We start from the raw sequence: 15,908 nt of genomic DNA on the forward strand, positions 1-15,908 counted from the left end.
CGCAACAAAGTAAAAATGAAGACGATTGCGATGTCGAGAGAGGCTCGGGAAATATTCGCGCACTATAATCCGAATGTGGCTTGAAACTCGGCGAAGGTTGCCCCGCATTTGCGATGCCCCTCCACCAACAGCACGACACCTTGGCACGCATCTCGGATTGCGAGCGACCAATCCGAGTATCCTACTACCGTAAGGCTACACACACAAAAAGAGTCCTGGAATATCTCTTCTCATTCTCGGCCCCGACTATGCCAAGTGCCTATCCGATACCCACTCAGAAATCCAATTCATTCTTCAGCTTCCAACCCCTCCCTCCCCTTCTCATTGCAAAGCCCACGCAACGCAACCTTAAATTACCTGACGAGTTCACAGCTTCGACCCATTCTTGAACTTCTCTTCTCTCTCCCTCTCCTTCTCCTTCTCCCTAACCCCCCACTCAATCAACCTCCTCTTCCTCATCTCAACACCTGTCCTCGGCGCCCGTCCATCAACATACCCCATAAAATCATTCAAACTGAACCCTAACAACTGCAGTAACCTCTTCGGCACGACATCCAAATCCTCCCAGCCCACGGCCACAATCATATTCTCAATCGGTCTAATCCACGGCTGGCAATACTGCACTGTCAGACTCCTCCTCGGCTCACTGCTTATATTCGCCCCGCCGGAATGCCAGACCGTGTTAAGGAAGTAGACCATTGAGCCCGCGGGCATGATGGCTGATATCATTTCTGAGCGTTGAGGAAGCCGTGAATCGGGCCAGAGGTGCGAGCCCGGGATGAGGGTTGTGGCGCCGTTGGTGGAGGTGAAGGGGTCGAGTGCTACCATCGTTCCCTATCCAAATCATCGATCAGTCACAACTCCTTGAACCACTTCCACTGTACACTTCACGTTGAAATCGAATTCCAGATTGACTTACAACACCCATTAATGGCTTCGGTCTCGGCAGCTGAATCAACCCATCATCCGTGTGCATACTCTGCTCCCTCTCCCCGCTCGCAATCGTAACGGTATGAAAACTCGTCAACAGATAATTCTCCTGCAGGAAATAATCATTCAACTTCAGCACCGTCTCATTGATCGCGAACTCGTCAAACACCCTTGACTTATCCGCCAACGCGTATACCCTGCGTGTCTGATATCCTTCGAAGGGATTCCGCCCGCCGTGGGAAGCGGGGCCGGAGGTCTCGAGGGAGGCGGATTCGAGGCGCGTGAGTTTCGAGAGCGCGCGAGAGACGAGCGGGGCGGGGAAGAGAGAGGGCAGGATCACGTAGCCGTGTGTGAGGACATGGTCGATTAGGTGGGTGATCGAGGGGTCTTTTTTGCCAGGGAGGAAGGTCGTGCCCTCGCCGAGTTGGACGCGGTTGTTGAAGGAGAGGCGGCCTGGCTGGAGGACCTCTGCTCTTTGTTTTTGAACAGACTATTTGGTCAGCTTCGTAGAATTGCCAGGCGCGGATTGGAACTTACCATTTTGTTGCCAACGACAGCTCACGAATAGACACGACCGAAACAGTTTGTTGAAGGGAAGAGGAAAGGAAACCATCCTTCTTCTAGTTTCCAGATGTAAGCTTACCTTGAAGGCTGACACTCTGCATGTCTTGGAGAAATAAATGCGGGGTGGTGTTGGTCGCCTCCAGAGGGTTTCAGCGATGCCGAGGCACCTATCACCCCTTTCAGTGATTGGTGAGTGGTTGGCCAATTCTTCTCCATCACAGCCAATCATCAACTCCCCCCTCTCTTTCCGACAATTCGAAAGCTACTTGGTTTTCAGCAATGATGAGCATTTCCTCGCGTCATTTCCGTGGATATCCAAAGTATTGGTGGTGATAGGCGTCGATCACTCGCTTCCCTCTGGAACATTTTAGCGATCGCCAAGGGCCCCTATTTCCACATCACAAGATAAGCGCGCCGAGGTACTTCTTTCGGAAAAATATTGAGACACCCGCAAGGGTTTATTCCGAGAGACAAATTGAACAATCAGATTGTGATTTTATCTGAAACACAATTGAGCATCCATCAATAAAAGCCATGAGACAAGACATCTCCACAAACAGCACGAATGATCCGTCTGTCATAGCTTATCTCGAAAACGGCCCGTCTCCCAAGTCCAAAGAGAGGCATCAACAGTAAAGTGTGAGACAGACATCCCCACAACCACAGGCCAGCGCGTCGTAGCTGTTCCATAATCCACCCTCGAAAGAGATGTCATATCGAAATAGCTCGTGGTCACGTTATCAGAATCGAGCGATTGCAAGAAGTGAAATGTTGATAGGTGTATTGTATGCACTCAGAATTAAATTATAGACTCCAATCACTTTTAACCGTTGTCCACTAAATGTCATTTTTCATCTCATCGCGCGTATCCCTTCCTCTCCTCTCTCCCATCTACAAGAACGCAGCAGCAACGAGACCTGCAGCCGCGGCCGCCATCTCAAAGCCAGCAGCGACGCGGCCAGCAGCACCCGTGACCTGAAGACCTGCAGAGGTGGTGGTCTTTGTGGGGTAGGTGACGGTGCCGACGGGTTGGCTGATCGTGCCGACGCTCAAGGTTGGGACGTAGGTCGCAGCGTTTGTCGTGCAGACGGTTGTGGCGGGGTACACGGTGGTTGAGGTCGTGTATGGGCAGTTGGTGACTTCCTTGGCGCATGAGGAGGTGGTGATCACCTCGGTGGTGTAGTAGGTTGAGGTGTAGACAACTGGCACATTGGTTGGGTAGACCGGGGTCTCGGTTGCAGTTACCGGGCAGACGGTAGTGTATGAGGAGATGGTGTCGGTGACGACGTATGTGTGCGTCTTCTCAGTAGCAGGGCAGTTTGTGACGGTCGTCGCGCAACTGGTGATGGTCTTGAGGGTGGTGACATAGACGGTCGAGGTGGTGTATCCGAGGTTTGTGCTCTCGGATGTTGGGGTGGAGGTTGTCACGGGATATGTTGGAGTGGAGGTTGTCACGGGGTATGTTGGGGTCGGGCTGGAGCTGGAGGTGACAGGATATGTTGGGGTAGAGCTTGTCGCGGAGTGGGTATAGGTGTAGGCGATGCAAGAGCAAGCAGAGCTGAGCGCTTCTGGAGAAGCGCAGTTGTTGTAGTCTGCTGGGATAGCGGTGGCAGTAGGCATAGCAAGATACGAGGTGCAGTAATCGCCGATGGTTGCGGTGAAGCGGCTATCGATGAGGTTTCTATAGCAGTTGTCGGGTTCCTATATACATGTCAGTTTTGATCCCATTCAGAGAAAGAGGAAAACATACGCAGTCGGGGTACGACCAGGCGTTCGCCAGCCCGGCAATGGCTCCCAAGATAATAAGACCTTGCATGTTGATTGTTGATTAAAGTGTATAAGTTTTAACGAGTGACTACTGAGCGAGTGTGTCTGAAGCGAGTGACTGGGGGAAAGGACCGGGAAGCTGTGGTTTTTGAAGAAAGCGGTGATCGTGAGAAAGGAATCACGAGAGGGAAACACAGAGTCATATATGAAAAAGCCCGCTTCGGGATGGGACGGTGGTGTGTTGGCTGTGGCACTGCAGACATCTGGGCTCTTCCCCGGGCCGGCCAATGGGGGGGACCCAACCGAGCCAGCAGGGAACAATGGTGCAGCCGGGCTGCCAATCTCGACGAATTGACGTGCAGAGCTGCACGCCAGTAGGCCACATGTTTGTTTGTGGAAATGAGCGAGGGGAAAAGGCTGAGGAGCCGACGTGGGAGGACGAGAGCCAGGGGGAGCGAAACGCTGGCGCTCGAGTGGGTGCTGCATGAGAAAAGGGGGAGGGGTTAAGCCGGATCGCGCCTAGCGTCGCTGCCCAGGGGTACACGAGCTGTGAGCTGTCCCGCGCTTCGCACATGCTTAAATCTCTCTATTTTCAGGTACAAGCGATCGGCGGCTTGGCACTCGAAGGCCAGGGCGGCCGCGGCGATGGTGGTGATCCTTGAGGTTATTCTTAGCCTATTAACACGAGGACTGGACTTCATAGCAGCTGCCCGAACAGGAGAAGTTCTGGAGCTGTCTGGCTAAACCTTCTCCTCAGCAATTTCTTGAACACCGAATCAGGGGCACGCTTCTTTTTTTCTCCCCCGGACTCTTTTAACTTTGCCAATCGAAATTGTGGGCAAAAGCCATGGCTTCACTCTTGTTTTGGAAAATTGAGAACTGGGGAGCGCCTCGGATACACGCCCCGAAAATCCATCCCCAGTCGATTCGAAGCCACAGCCGCCCAATATCAAGACGCCTGGTATCATTAGTAGGCCGAACACGAGAAAGAGTCGGCGGCGGGTCTAGAACCCGGCACGGCCGCACAGCATTGACGGAAGATTTTGAGAAAGAACTTTCTCATTTATAAATACGGGAATAAGAGTGAAGGATCACCTTCTGTCTGCTCTTCGCGAAGACTTTAGAGAGGCGGGTCCTTTGCGTTCGATTTCCGCAATTCTGCACGAAGCATTGAAATTTCGAAGTTGAGAGCCTCCGGCTGGGGGTTTCCTGGTATCCGTTTCTTGAAGTAAGTGTTGACGTCAAGATCATGGATCTAAATATCGTCTCTTCAGGTGTCACAAGAATTTCTCGGTACCCATTTCCATCGCGTAAAGTATCCTTCCAAACTAGGCAATAATCCCGAATATCAAATCCCATAAGAAAGATTTCCCATTTCACCGTCACCATGCCCGAGATAGTCGCCATCTTGAAAGGAAGATGATGTTGGCTTCCATAATCATTCATGAAGAATACCCAATAGCAGAACCACATCGTAACCAAGTATAGAATGTTAGAAATGGCAGGTTCTCTGCTCTGATGTCATCCACCCTAGCCGTCCTGAGAAGGGTTACGAACTAGGTGGCAGAAGTCTGTGCGTTCAGGGTATTTTACTAGTAAATAAAAATATAAAATACTGATATCGCATATTCGGTCTATATAAAAGTGATAATTCTCCAAATATTTATCTATTTCCAGAATTCAAGGCTTTAAAATTGAATAACAATTTAAATGTATAATAGCAATCTTGGTGACTTGATGTTTCAAGTGCCTGAACAGCACTTGAATTTGGCGAGAAAATGCCCTGAACGCACGGACTTCTGCCACCTAGTTCGTTAATATATATAGATTGGTTTGGATTCTTGGCTGCCGGGAGCCACAGTGGAAGTTCGTATTCACAAAATTTCAGCCTCGCGCAACCTCATATCTCGAAATAATTCTGGCGGTGCCGTCTTACAATGGCCACTTAGAGTATTTCGTTATATAATGATTGAACAAAATGATGCCGAGATCACCATGATTTTCAAATCTGCAAAGATCATAACGTCCCTGCATTATGCAGGTCCCGGGTAAACGCAAGAAAAACTTTCACGCAACCCCTTCCAGGTGGGGCCGACCAGATTATCAATTGCTGCGCCGCGTGTTGCCTTAAGGTTTTCATCGTACTTCGGGTACGGACATGAGTGGTTTTCTGGCGCGGTGTTATGGTGCGATATGCGGTGCTCTTCGTGGTTGTCGTGCACCTTAGCGCCGTGCTCACTGCGCGACACGCCACATGAGCACCACCTGATCAAAAGCTTGTAATGAGGGAGGTACAGAGAAAGTGCGCTTGATTGGACCATAATCGAAGATGCCGGGCCCAAGGTTTTGAAGAAGTGGTGAGGATACCAAGTACGTGTTTCGATTGAAAACAGCTTTCCTCGAATGCTTTGATCCTGCAAAAAAAATTATGCTTCAAAATGTAGATTTCTGTTGGAATTACCCCTCGCTGCTTGATGAAATTGGCGGTATGGTACCGAGTAACATCTGGAGATGAGATCATGAGAAACAATCGCGTTGATCTTGATTTCGTTCATCATGAAAAGTTTTGCGTAACAACTTGCACGGATCCTAGTTGACCCCTCGACTTGAAGTGGGACCTGGAGAAGCCACCCGCTCAGAAGAGGGGAATGTGCGGGGATGAGACACGCAATCTGCCATCTGGAATCGCCCTGACCACAATGTCCCCTCACAATTTCCCAGCTCCGCGATCGATGACCGAACCGAATTTTCAATTCACGGCACAGCTGCGCCTCCCCGCATGAATCGGGTCGATGTGTCAAGCTTTGAGAACCGACATGAAGATGTCCCAGTCTACCAGAGCAGGACTGTCAAAGCACCCATATCCCTTTACCACGCTCATTTCATCAACACTGGCATCCTTTGTCCTGAGACTCCAACTTGGATCGAGCTCCGAGACCATCTCCGCTCGTAGTTTCTCTCCATCTTGAACCCGCTTCCAGAGACAGACTCCAAATATTCCGAGTTCTGAGATCACCGGCCCTTCGTAGAAGCCTCGGCTCGACATCATGAAGTTGTTCAGTACGGGCGGAATGATCTTCTCCATCAGGATGTAGCTTCGCCAGAGCTCTTCGGGCGTTTGTTTCAGAAACGCAACGGTCTCTTCACCGTACACATTGTGGCCTCCACCCTCAAGTGACGGTTTCAACACGTGATTACGCGCAGTGTTTGGATCTAATGCCAGCGTCCTCGCGTGCTGCCCAGATGGTGTATCATCAAGTGGATACATTGGCGCAAAAGTACGCGAGATTTTGGTTGCTTCTTCGGGAGTAAGGTATCGTTGGAGTGCACCAGGCGCGGTGAGAGCTTGTTGCACCTTCTTGAATCCAGTCAAGTGGGAAAGGATGGAAGGTGACTTGATGACTCGTGATTTCTCAAGCTGTAGTCTTGCCATTCGTCCGATCTCATTGTATTCGTGAACTTCGAGGCCGCTGCGAAAGTACACGACGCTGACTTCCACCGCAATAGGTCGCGACTGTGGATGGTAGAGAAGCTCACGTGTTGGAGTGAGGGATGTATGAGCCAGAACATCGTGTCCCCAGGAGACTCGATATGAAGGGATAGACTCGCCCCACAGAGCATACTCGATCGGCCGTTCGTCTACGATGTTGAAGTTGTCTGCTGCAACGATGAAGAGGATGCACGTCTCTGTCAAGCCCTGGCTCTTAGCAGGACCATATGCTTTGTGAGCAGCTGCAAGGCCAGCGGATAGTGCTTTGAGTGTTGAATTCGGCGGTAGAGATGAGGAGCCGATGTTCACGTCGCCAGAGCTTGCCGGATGATTCGATCGATATGCATTGGTTCGATGGAGATGCCTGTGCATGTCGGAGACGACGTTCGTATGTACTCCGCCCGCGCAAGCGACGGTGTTCAACTCCACTTGCTTGAGTTGAGGTCGTTGAGAGCTCTCAGTCGGATTGGCATGCAACATGTAATCAGACCTAAAAATACCAAGCGTCAAGTCCTGAACACATCCTTCTTCCTTCACCTCTTGATAGATGTCCCATAATGCACTCGCAAGATCATCAACGTCTATGAGGTCTTTCAAGACCTCGAGAAGCCACTCGTCATCTTCAGCCACAGCCGCGTAGAGTTTGTTGTACACTCTTTGCAGCTCGTGAGCCTCATCAAAGAGCTCCTTCGGAAACAACGTGGGGAAGAGGGTGGTGCCGACGGGATGGCATTGAACTGAATTCTCCTCATCCGTGTGAACAAGCTTCAAGAGTGATCCATGAGTGATTTGCCAATCCTTGATGTCCGAAACGAGAGCCGCATACTGCTCATCTGTGAGGCGCGGTGGATATGCCATCCTTGATGACTTTGGATCCTGATGACCCAGCTTTCGAGTCGCAGAGGTCAATTCCTCCATATTTCATAATGTCAAGGACAGAGGAAAGAGAGTGCGCATTGTTGTTGAGGAAAGGTATGGAGGTAGCCTGAAGTCGATCGCCATGCACAGCCACAATTGGATGTGACGCGAAAATCTCAAATCGCGAATCGCGACTGCTCTCCCTTCACCGAGAAACTTCACTTCCACCGAATCATCGCAACAAAAATTTCCTAGAAATTCACCAACTCGCGTCCATTTCACATGTACGGTGAGCTATCTGTGAGAGCATCAGGCTGTTCACCGACGCGCCCGGCCTTCCGCCATTGTGTCCCATCCCAGCTCATAGGTGATTGACGGGACCAGTTTCTTCAAAGCTTGCGGAATACAATTCGCACAGAAATGAATTCAAACTCGAATTGAAGATCGATTCCAAGTGGAGACATCGTCAATAACTTCTGATGCGACAATCGTGGGCGTCGAGGTGCGAGCGCAGCTGACCACGATTCGTGGCGTCGATAGCATCTGCAGAGGGGAACGACTACGCTGATCTATTGTGAAATTTCTTTTGCAGATGGTATTGGTAGCAAGAATAAGATACGAGGATAAGAAGAAGTTCAGAATTTGTGACCGTCAGAAGGTACAGGTCCCTTTTAATCTCGTTTGTTGACCGCGTGCTCCCTTGCAGAGTGTCGCCATCGCTGGAGGCAAGGGGAATCGGCTCTTGGAAACCTTTCCAGTCAATCCGGGTTCCCGAAACCACCAGACCAAGGCGGCATAGAGAAACGAAACAAGTTTCTGAATTGCTCGAATATGCTGGATTCTGTTTCATTGTTTCATACAAATCACATGACAAGGTCATTCAACTTCCAGCATGAAGAAAGAAGTCTCGATTTCCGAATATCTGAGACTAAGTTGAAGAAGAAAAAGATGCGAAGAGATATGAAAGCCAATGCCGAAGAAGCTTAAAACATTATTTGATACAAGGGTCTAAGAGCCGGAGATGCCCTCTAACATCGACGGTCTGAGCGCTTATCTCCCTAGATGCCCACTCGTCCCTCCTTATGTCCGTCTACCCCGCATATCTCTTCGTACTTTCTCAAGCATCGTGCTTCTGCCTCTACCTTTCTTTTCACTCACATTTCCACTTTCAACACACTCCTTGTCCTGGCTCCTATCTCTGTCCGCAGCGATGATTCCGCCACCAGCACTCACTGGCTTGTCCAATACCCTCATCTTTCACTTCACAATTGCTACAACCAGCAGTATTTTGATGGTCATTTTTGCTGCATTATGAACCCTCCTTATTTCGAAATCTCACCTCGGGTTGAAGGAATAATGTTTTCGTGTGGGCCCGATTCAACAAGTCATGACGTCAACGATGCTGGATGTAACACAACGAAAGAATCGAATCCGTCCTGCAGATACTTGCTCTCTGTTGGCATCTTAAGTCCCAAGTGACTCCATGTTGAAGTCAGCTTAATAAATTCATTTGAAGGAGCTTGGTGCGGGAAGGCTTGTGGTGGATGGGTTCTGCCAACGGATGTTGAGAATTGGAGAGTCTGAGCAGTTGGATGACAAGGGAAGACATTTTCAGGATTGCCTCGGAGGAAAGACAAGAAACAATGGCTAGGGATTTGAGCAACATTCAATGGAAGTGATCAAGGGCTTGAGTGAGGCGTGAAAGCAGACGGAGGAAATATTTAGAGTAGGGGGTGAGACGCGTTGAAGGACATGAGAAATGATTGAGAATGAGAATATTGATATGAGAGAGTTGGGTTGGGATGAGGGAGCGCAAAAGGGGGAGCTGGTGGAGGTTGTGGGATGAAACTGGGTCTTGGATTTTGATAATTCCTCAAGAGTTTTGTGAATACCCACAGTAAGTGCCATCATGTCCCGAAGATTTGCCTGTACCGGAACTAACATACACACTGGAAGCAGCCCTCTAGAGCCAACAATATTCCCCACAACAGACCCATACTTCGCATTTCCTCCTTCAATAGAAGTTGATAGCATCAGCTTCACGAATGAAAGTCACTCTGGCCGCATCACTCAAGCCACCAACCAACTCGCACAAAACATTTCTCTCATCCAGCTGAGCTCGAAGTTCAGTCTTCCAATCCCAGCCGTTTTGCGTCTCCCTCAGCACCATCCTCTCGAGTTCATCCAAGATCCTGATGACGGTGATGTAGATCGCATAGTCAGCAAGAGCCTCAACCAACTTTGTTGCCCGCTAAATGCTTCGCAGCATTATTTCCATCACCAACTCTTCCTACAGTCTTAAGAGCGCAAATCGCCGCCACCTTTCTGTTCGTTGCAACCGTGCGCTCACCAATGTACAACGTACGTTGTGCCGCCAAGGTTCTCAACTTCACGCCTCGCGTGGCGAGAAACCACTTCGTCTTCTCATTCTTGTATTCGCAGATGTTCGTTCCTGTATTCAACTCCATATCAGCCTCGTGCCTTCGCCTCATTTCGTCATCGAAGGCTTGGTTTGCAGCTCGAAGTGCTGCCCAGTTGATCATTGCGGGCCCAAAGACATCTGCTCCGCCGCCGAGTCCCTGCCTCTGGGCGACGAGGAAGGGTCCGGGGGCCAGGGGTGTGTAGTAATTGGTTCCATGCTGCTCTTCCCATTCGAGTGCTTCGGTGGTAGTTGGGCCAACCCAGTGTGAATTGAAGCGGGACTGCTGGGCGAAGAATTCGTTGATATTCACCGTGCTGCGTTCTCCTGAAGATCCGTAGATTCTGAGTCGGATGGGAGAGGGGGAGAAGAGTTTGGAAGTTTTGATTGACACTGAAACTGAAGCGGAATTGCAGCGATCTCTCTATCCAAGCGTCTCTTATATATTTTACCCCCATCAAGGGCCTAGGTCTCAACAATCCCCCTTTGACGACTAGTCTTGTCCTGTCCAGCGGGCCCTCGTTTCTACCGTCGCCGCCAATACCTCCGGAATTCTCCAATATGTCTTTGTGCTGTGATCTTGTCAAGTGCGACAATACAACACAATAAAGAAAAGCCAGGTAGATCTCCACTTACAAATATCCTGACCCAAATGATTTCGACGCCAGCAGAATGTTTCTGGTCTTGGGTTTTCTGCAAGCACTATGCAAACTCCCTTGAACCAGCGCTTCAATGCCGAACCATAAGGAGCACGCTAACAACAATTCTATCATTCGAAAGTGCTTCTATTCTCTTTCATTAAACTCAGTCGCTCATTGAGAGATGTCTACCAATCCTCTTCTATCTACTTTCTCTTAATAAACATGATCACCTCAGCGTCATCATTCGCCAATAACCCTATACCACCATCTCAAACCATCCACCATTCAACTGCACCAATCTTTCGCAACCTGAATCAATGCCTTCGCCATCAAATATTCACTTTCCTCTCCCTTATCTCCCTTATCTCCTTTATCATCTGCCAAGTTCCCCCCCAGGCATCCAAGCGTCATCGCATATAGATTATTCCCCTTTAATATATCGAGGACACTGCCTGGGCTCGAACTGGCTTCCCTCAGCGCCACCTCTCTCCCCAATGCAGACCTCACGCTCCGTTCCACCGTCCTAGAAAACTCGAAGTTCATCCCATCCTGAACATTCAACAGATCGAAGCCCGCTGCTGTGTCAACAAGTAACCCAGCATCCGGAGTACTCAAAGTTTCAAGAACAGACCTAAGGCCCGCGACGGCAGGGATTATTGCTAGTGTGATATTTGGCCTAGCCATCGAAGTGGATTGTTGGAGCTGTGCTACAGCAAGCAAGGCTGCTCCTAGACCGGTGTACATACCTATCTCATCCTCGGTCTTCGAAGGAAGATGCGAGATCAGCAGCAGCGACTTCCTTTCCCCATTGCCAACCCACTCACCTGCACCGTGGAGCTTCGCGACCAAAGAAGCATTCTCAGAACCATATTCAACACAGCTCACTTCAACATCTCTATACTCAAGCCACTGCGCAACATAGTTAAACACCGCAGAAACCGGTACATTCTGCATACTCCAGCCAGGGGCAATACTAGGCGTCATATGCAACACCATCAATGCGTTTACAAGTGACAGCTCTTCACCACCCACCGGCGTGGGAAGAGTATATGGCCGAGTGCCTTCTGTACAAATACACACAGCCACCGAATCTTTGTTCAAGACTCCCTTGCTTGCGGGATCAGAGGCCAGGCGACGTAAGCCAGCAAGTGCAGCACCACCACAAGGTCCAGCACCCACACCGTGCTTCTTCAGGTATTCAATAGCATGGTGGCACTCCCAGTCTGAGATCGTAGTGCTGATATCCACCCCCGGTTGCAGCAATGGCCAAGCAATACTGGACAGAGTCCCGCATTCTAGGCCAGCCATTATCGTGGGACTCGTGGCAATCGAGAGTGACTTTTCTACTTTGAGACTTTTGTGCAACGTTGCTGCTGTGTCGGGTTCGACTGTCACCACGGCAGGAGTTGGAGAGGCGTTGTTTGGAAATTTGTAGTAGGAGATGATTGCTTGGGTCAGGGAGCCTACCCCGACGGGTGCGATGATCATGCTTAGTGCCTGATCTTGCTTCTGCATTTCAGCGTGGACGAGAAGCTGAGCATCGCTTTCCCGAAGCATAGTTGTGTATCCTTCTACTGCCCACTACAGCAAGGTCAATATTGAGGCCGCTGTTTTCGTGAATAAAACTTACCCTAGGAACATCCTCATACCCCTCATAAGCAACAGCTTCAATGAGCATAAACCCCTCCGTCTCCTCCCCAAATCGATGCGCCGTCCTCACCGTGTGATCGTAATCTCCATCAGCAATCACGACATCCGCCCCTTCGTCCACAATCGAAGCTATGATCTTCTCATCCAATCCTCTTGGGACGAAAACCTTGATTTCTTCCACCCCCAGAAGTCGTCCCATGAATGCAACAGATCGCCCATGATTCCCATCCGTCGCAGCGCAGAGCTTCATTCCATGCTGCTTTATAGCTGCCCTTAGATCATCCAGGGAAGCGGAAGACGGGAGTTTTGCAGAATGAATGATCGCTTGGCGGACTGCCCATGATGCACCTAGGAGCTTGAAAGATGGGAGACCGAGACGCGAAGTCTCGGCTTTGACGTAGACGCCTTTGATACCTAGTTCGGCTGCTAAATCGGGGAGGGGAACTAGTTTGGTTGGCGCGTAATCGGGGAGACTTGAATAGAAGGCTTGCAGCTCGGCTGAGTTGTCTTCTGTTTCTGGGGCTCGGTAGGACTTGGCGTTTGGATTGAGGTATATGGAGCGACGAGTGGGGCGTTTGTCAACATCTTCAAGGTCCATAATTGGCATGGAGGCTCGCTGTACTGAGAAATTATAGCACGCCGGTTGTTAGGAACTCTATGGAATAAGTATGCAAGGGTGGGATGTCTGAACTTACGCAGAGATTTTGGTGGTATTGCTGACATACTCTGCATAGAAATGGGCGGTTAGCATGCTGCCGTGGGACCTTTCAGGGGATAGTTCTCTTCTTTTAGTGGCTCGCTTATGGCGGAGGTGAGCCTGCACTCCCTGTAAACTCGGCGATAGCCACTCCCAAACTTTCAATGCACGTCAATCGATATCTAGGATAGCAATGTACAATGCATTGTTACACAACTGCTACATCCTATCACGATGTTAGCTCATTTCAGCCTCCGACATATCCCGACCCTTTTCGCCTCCGCAGCAACGACCTTCGGCGGTGTCATTCATTTCTTCAACGCCGAATACGCAATCTGTGAATTGGGGCTGCCTCAGCGCTGAGCTATCTCCAAACCAGCTCAAGCCGTCATGGTCATCGGCATGGCACGCATCACAGCGATAGGAATAGCAATCTTCACCGTCTACCCCCGGGGGAAGCTCGAAGTGGTGAACACTGTGATGGCAATCCTCAGATACGTGGGTTTTGTTAATGGGTATGTCTGCTGGAAGGAAGGAGGTCCGGGAAATGTAGCTTTAGAGCAGGTTCGGGATTGGCGATTGCTGCTTGGGGTTGGTTTAGTATGACGGCGGGCAGGTAATTAGGGATAAAATTCGTTCTGTCACTCGGTGAGACATAAAAGTCGATGATTATTTCAAGCATCTATTTTCCAGTCATTCTTGCCAACTCTCAGAAGGTCTGCAGGTCTCTTATTCTGTTTCAACTATCCAGCGACTCTCAGTTGCCAGTGGGCAGAAGCACAAAAGACTCCGTGTGTAGCCTTCGCCATCCCATTCGTGGTATTATCGCCAGTAACAACACTCTTCCCAATCGCGATATCCAATCCCAGCACAGACCTTTGTAACAGTGTCTGAGCAGTAAGTGCTGCCATCAAAATCGTCAGCTCATATTTCAATACCCAGAGTCTAAGTGAAAATATAGACTTCCGCTGGAAGTAGGGAACCTGATGCCCACTCTCATAGATCCTCACAAAACTAAAGTTACCCTTCTCGATCGCAGCACCCTACTCAGTCCCATCAAATACAAACTGCCGGCGCACAGTCAACATTTATAAAGACTCTTTAAGCCAAATCAGGAACGCGCTTCAGTGAGTTAACTGAGAGCCGAAGAGATAATTTTATGGAAGCCACTTTTTTGTTTCGTGGACTCAGTCAGAGGCCACGGCTTGGTAGGTTTAATGAGGAGGAATAAGCGATTTATAGGAAGGAAAATACGGCCTTCGAAAACTTCCTGAAGGGATTTTATGTGGTCTTACTTGGAAGTGATGAAGAGGAGGGGAATTGAGAAGTACTCTGGCTAAACGGAAAGCGTAAGAGAGCTTTGAAACTGCTTGATAAAACTCCCTCCTTTTTTTTTTGATTAGCTAGTATCTGCAGTAAACGTCAGCAATATGTGTGACCCTATCGTCGCTGCTTATATAAAACCTGTCATTTGGCAGGTACACCCCCTTTCGTCCCGTGAGGCCTCAATGATAGACGCAGCTTGATAACTTCCGGGTCCTCATACTGTGCCATCCAAAGAGGATCCATGGTGATATTCCACTGCTTCATTCGGGTTGAAAGCTGAGCCTTTTTGTCCTCAAGTGCTTTATACATGGCAAGATCTGCCTCCTTCTTGTCAGGAGTTGCCAACTTTTCTATCCACGGATCCATGCCGTGCTCCTTGGAGACTTCATCCAACTTCCAAATCCCCAAAGGATCTTCACTGTAGCCGCCCAGTTGAATCATGCGTTTATTCTCAATGGAGAATTCATTCGTAAAGGTTTTCCAAGTGTGTCGGCGAGAGTGAGCCCACACATCTAGAATTGACTCTGGTGCTTTGCCATTTATGACAGCTGCAAGGGCTCGTCCCAAGGGCCCAGCATCAAGAAGTCCGGTAGTCAGTCCAAGACCACCGATTGGGTTGTTACTCTGATAATAATTAGCATTCATGCCTTCCAGGGGGTTGGGTTTGGAAATTACATGGGCGGCGTCACCTGCGAGGAAACAACGCTCTTTGCGAAATTGAGTTGCGCAACGTTGATGTGGTTTGTAACGGTTCAGCTGGACCAGCTCATACCCTTCTCCTGGCCATCCAGGTAATATGCGCTTGTAATGCTCATCAAGTTCGGCGCGAATTTGTTCGTTGGTCAGTCCTTCTCGCACTCCAAATGCACACCGCCACAAGCCGGTATCGTCGATGACTGTGACCACAGCCCAGTTCACATCATCCATGACGAAGTTCGCGGTTGTAAACCCGTGCTTCTGGAAAGGATACCGTAAATTGGTTGCCACAAAATGTTCCTTGGGCCACGAAAAGCCCTCGAACTCGATCCCAAGAAGCTTGCGCACCGAGCTCCCCGCACCGTCTGCACCGACGAGCCAGTTACAGGTATATGTTGTCTTTGGACCGTCGTCTGGAGGACTATACACAACAGTAACCGTGGACTCGGACTGGCTAAGCTCTTCCACTTTCTGCGCAAAGAATACTTGAGAATTGTACCGAGACAAGAGATGATCCAGAACGATTCCGGTTAGAACTGGCTGTCCACAGTTCAAGGCTGCCGGAAAAATGTCGCCTCCTTCCAGCTTCTCCACATACGCAACCCGCTCTTTTTGTGGCCCAGACCCTCTCCAGAATGAGAGAATGTTGTTGATCATAGCCTTCTTCTTAACATCTTGGAGGATCCCAGTCTCCTCCATTTCAGCCATGACGCAAGGTTGATAGGAAGTAGCCCTTGGAGATTGGTCAATGCCACATCCTCGTTCCAAGACAGCCAACTTCACGCCTCGACTTGCCAGGTTGATAGCTGTAAGCAGTCCTACTGGACCTGCGCCGACGACAATAACGTCAAAATGTCCGCCTTCAAGGGA

At 49.8% G+C, this 15,908-nt stretch overlaps 6 protein-coding genes across 6 annotated transcripts; 1 reads left to right on the forward strand and 5 right to left on the reverse strand.

Annotated features, from left to right (window-relative positions):
- Nucleotides 1–117: 117 nt before the first annotated feature.
- On the reverse strand, nucleotides 118–1,743 carry K444DRAFT_52992 (phytanoyl-CoA-dioxygenase-like protein). Its single transcript, XM_024874855.1, has 3 exons — nucleotides 1,468–1,743; nucleotides 920–1,420; nucleotides 118–834 (listed from the first exon to the last, which is right to left on the reverse strand). The coding sequence occupies exons 1-3, from the start codon at nucleotides 1,468–1,470 to the stop codon at nucleotides 367–369; spliced, it is 972 nt and encodes a 323-aa protein (XP_024734281.1). The 5' UTR covers nucleotides 1,471–1,743; the 3' UTR covers nucleotides 118–366.
- A 642-nt stretch (nucleotides 1,744–2,385) lies between these two features.
- Nucleotides 2,386–3,310, reverse strand: K444DRAFT_644933 (uncharacterized protein; the record flags this gene model as incomplete). Its single annotated transcript, XM_024885026.1, has 2 exons — nucleotides 2,386–3,195; nucleotides 3,245–3,310. The coding sequence occupies 2 exons, from the start codon at nucleotides 3,308–3,310 to the stop codon at nucleotides 2,386–2,388; spliced, it is 876 nt and encodes a 291-aa protein (XP_024734282.1).
- A 2,748-nt stretch (nucleotides 3,311–6,058) lies between these two features.
- K444DRAFT_644934 (putative glutathione synthetase) lies at nucleotides 6,059–7,609 on the reverse strand (the record flags this gene model as incomplete). The annotated part of the gene is made up of 1 exon (XM_024885027.1): nucleotides 6,059–7,609. One exon carries the CDS (start codon nucleotides 7,607–7,609, stop codon nucleotides 6,059–6,061), a length of 1,551 nt encoding a protein of 516 aa, XP_024734283.1.
- Nucleotides 7,610–10,806: 3,197 nt separating this feature from the next.
- K444DRAFT_566434 (tryptophan synthase beta subunit-like PLP-dependent enzyme) lies at nucleotides 10,807–12,986 on the reverse strand. The gene is made up of 2 exons (XM_024877130.1): nucleotides 12,300–12,986; nucleotides 10,807–12,250 (listed from the first exon to the last, which is right to left on the reverse strand). Exons 1-2 carry the CDS (start codon nucleotides 12,924–12,926, stop codon nucleotides 10,955–10,957), a joined length of 1,923 nt encoding a protein of 640 aa, XP_024734284.1. The 5' UTR covers nucleotides 12,927–12,986; the 3' UTR covers nucleotides 10,807–10,954.
- Nucleotides 12,987–13,216: 230 nt separating this feature from the next.
- K444DRAFT_654349 (uncharacterized protein) lies at nucleotides 13,217–13,709 on the forward strand (the record flags this gene model as incomplete). The annotated part of the gene is made up of 4 exons (XM_024885940.1): nucleotides 13,217–13,223; nucleotides 13,258–13,353; nucleotides 13,396–13,531; nucleotides 13,570–13,709. 4 exons carry the CDS (start codon nucleotides 13,217–13,219, stop codon nucleotides 13,634–13,636), a joined length of 306 nt encoding a protein of 101 aa, XP_024734285.1. The 3' UTR covers nucleotides 13,637–13,709.
- A 1,080-nt stretch (nucleotides 13,710–14,789) lies between these two features.
- K444DRAFT_502007 (para-nitrophenol 4-monooxygenase) lies at nucleotides 14,790–15,884 on the reverse strand (the record flags this gene model as incomplete). Its single annotated transcript, XM_024873352.1, has 2 exons — nucleotides 14,790–14,966; nucleotides 15,018–15,884. Coding segments are annotated over 2 exons (1,044 nt in total), but the record flags the coding sequence as incomplete, so codon positions are not given.
- Nucleotides 15,885–15,908: the final 24 nt, after the last annotated feature.

Source organism: Hyaloscypha bicolor, assembly GCF_002865645.1.
Source record: "Hyaloscypha bicolor E unplaced genomic scaffold K444scaffold_117, whole genome shotgun sequence".
Lineage (NCBI taxonomy): Eukaryota > Fungi > Ascomycota > Leotiomycetes > Helotiales > Hyaloscyphaceae > Hyaloscypha > Hyaloscypha bicolor.

Coding starts and splice junctions, on each gene's coding strand:
- K444DRAFT_52992 (XM_024874855.1), bottom strand. Junction 835..919: donor CGAAGCCATTAATGGGTGTT/GTAAGTCAATCT, acceptor TGATTTGGATAG/GGAACGATGGTAGCACTCGA.
- K444DRAFT_566434 (XM_024877130.1), bottom strand. CDS start 12,926: ATGCCAATTATGGACCTTGAAGATGTTGACAAACGCCCCACTCGTCGC. Junction 12,251..12,299: donor GGTATGAGGATGTTCCTAGG/GTAAGTTTTATT, acceptor ACCTTGCTGTAG/TGGGCAGTAGAAGGATACAC.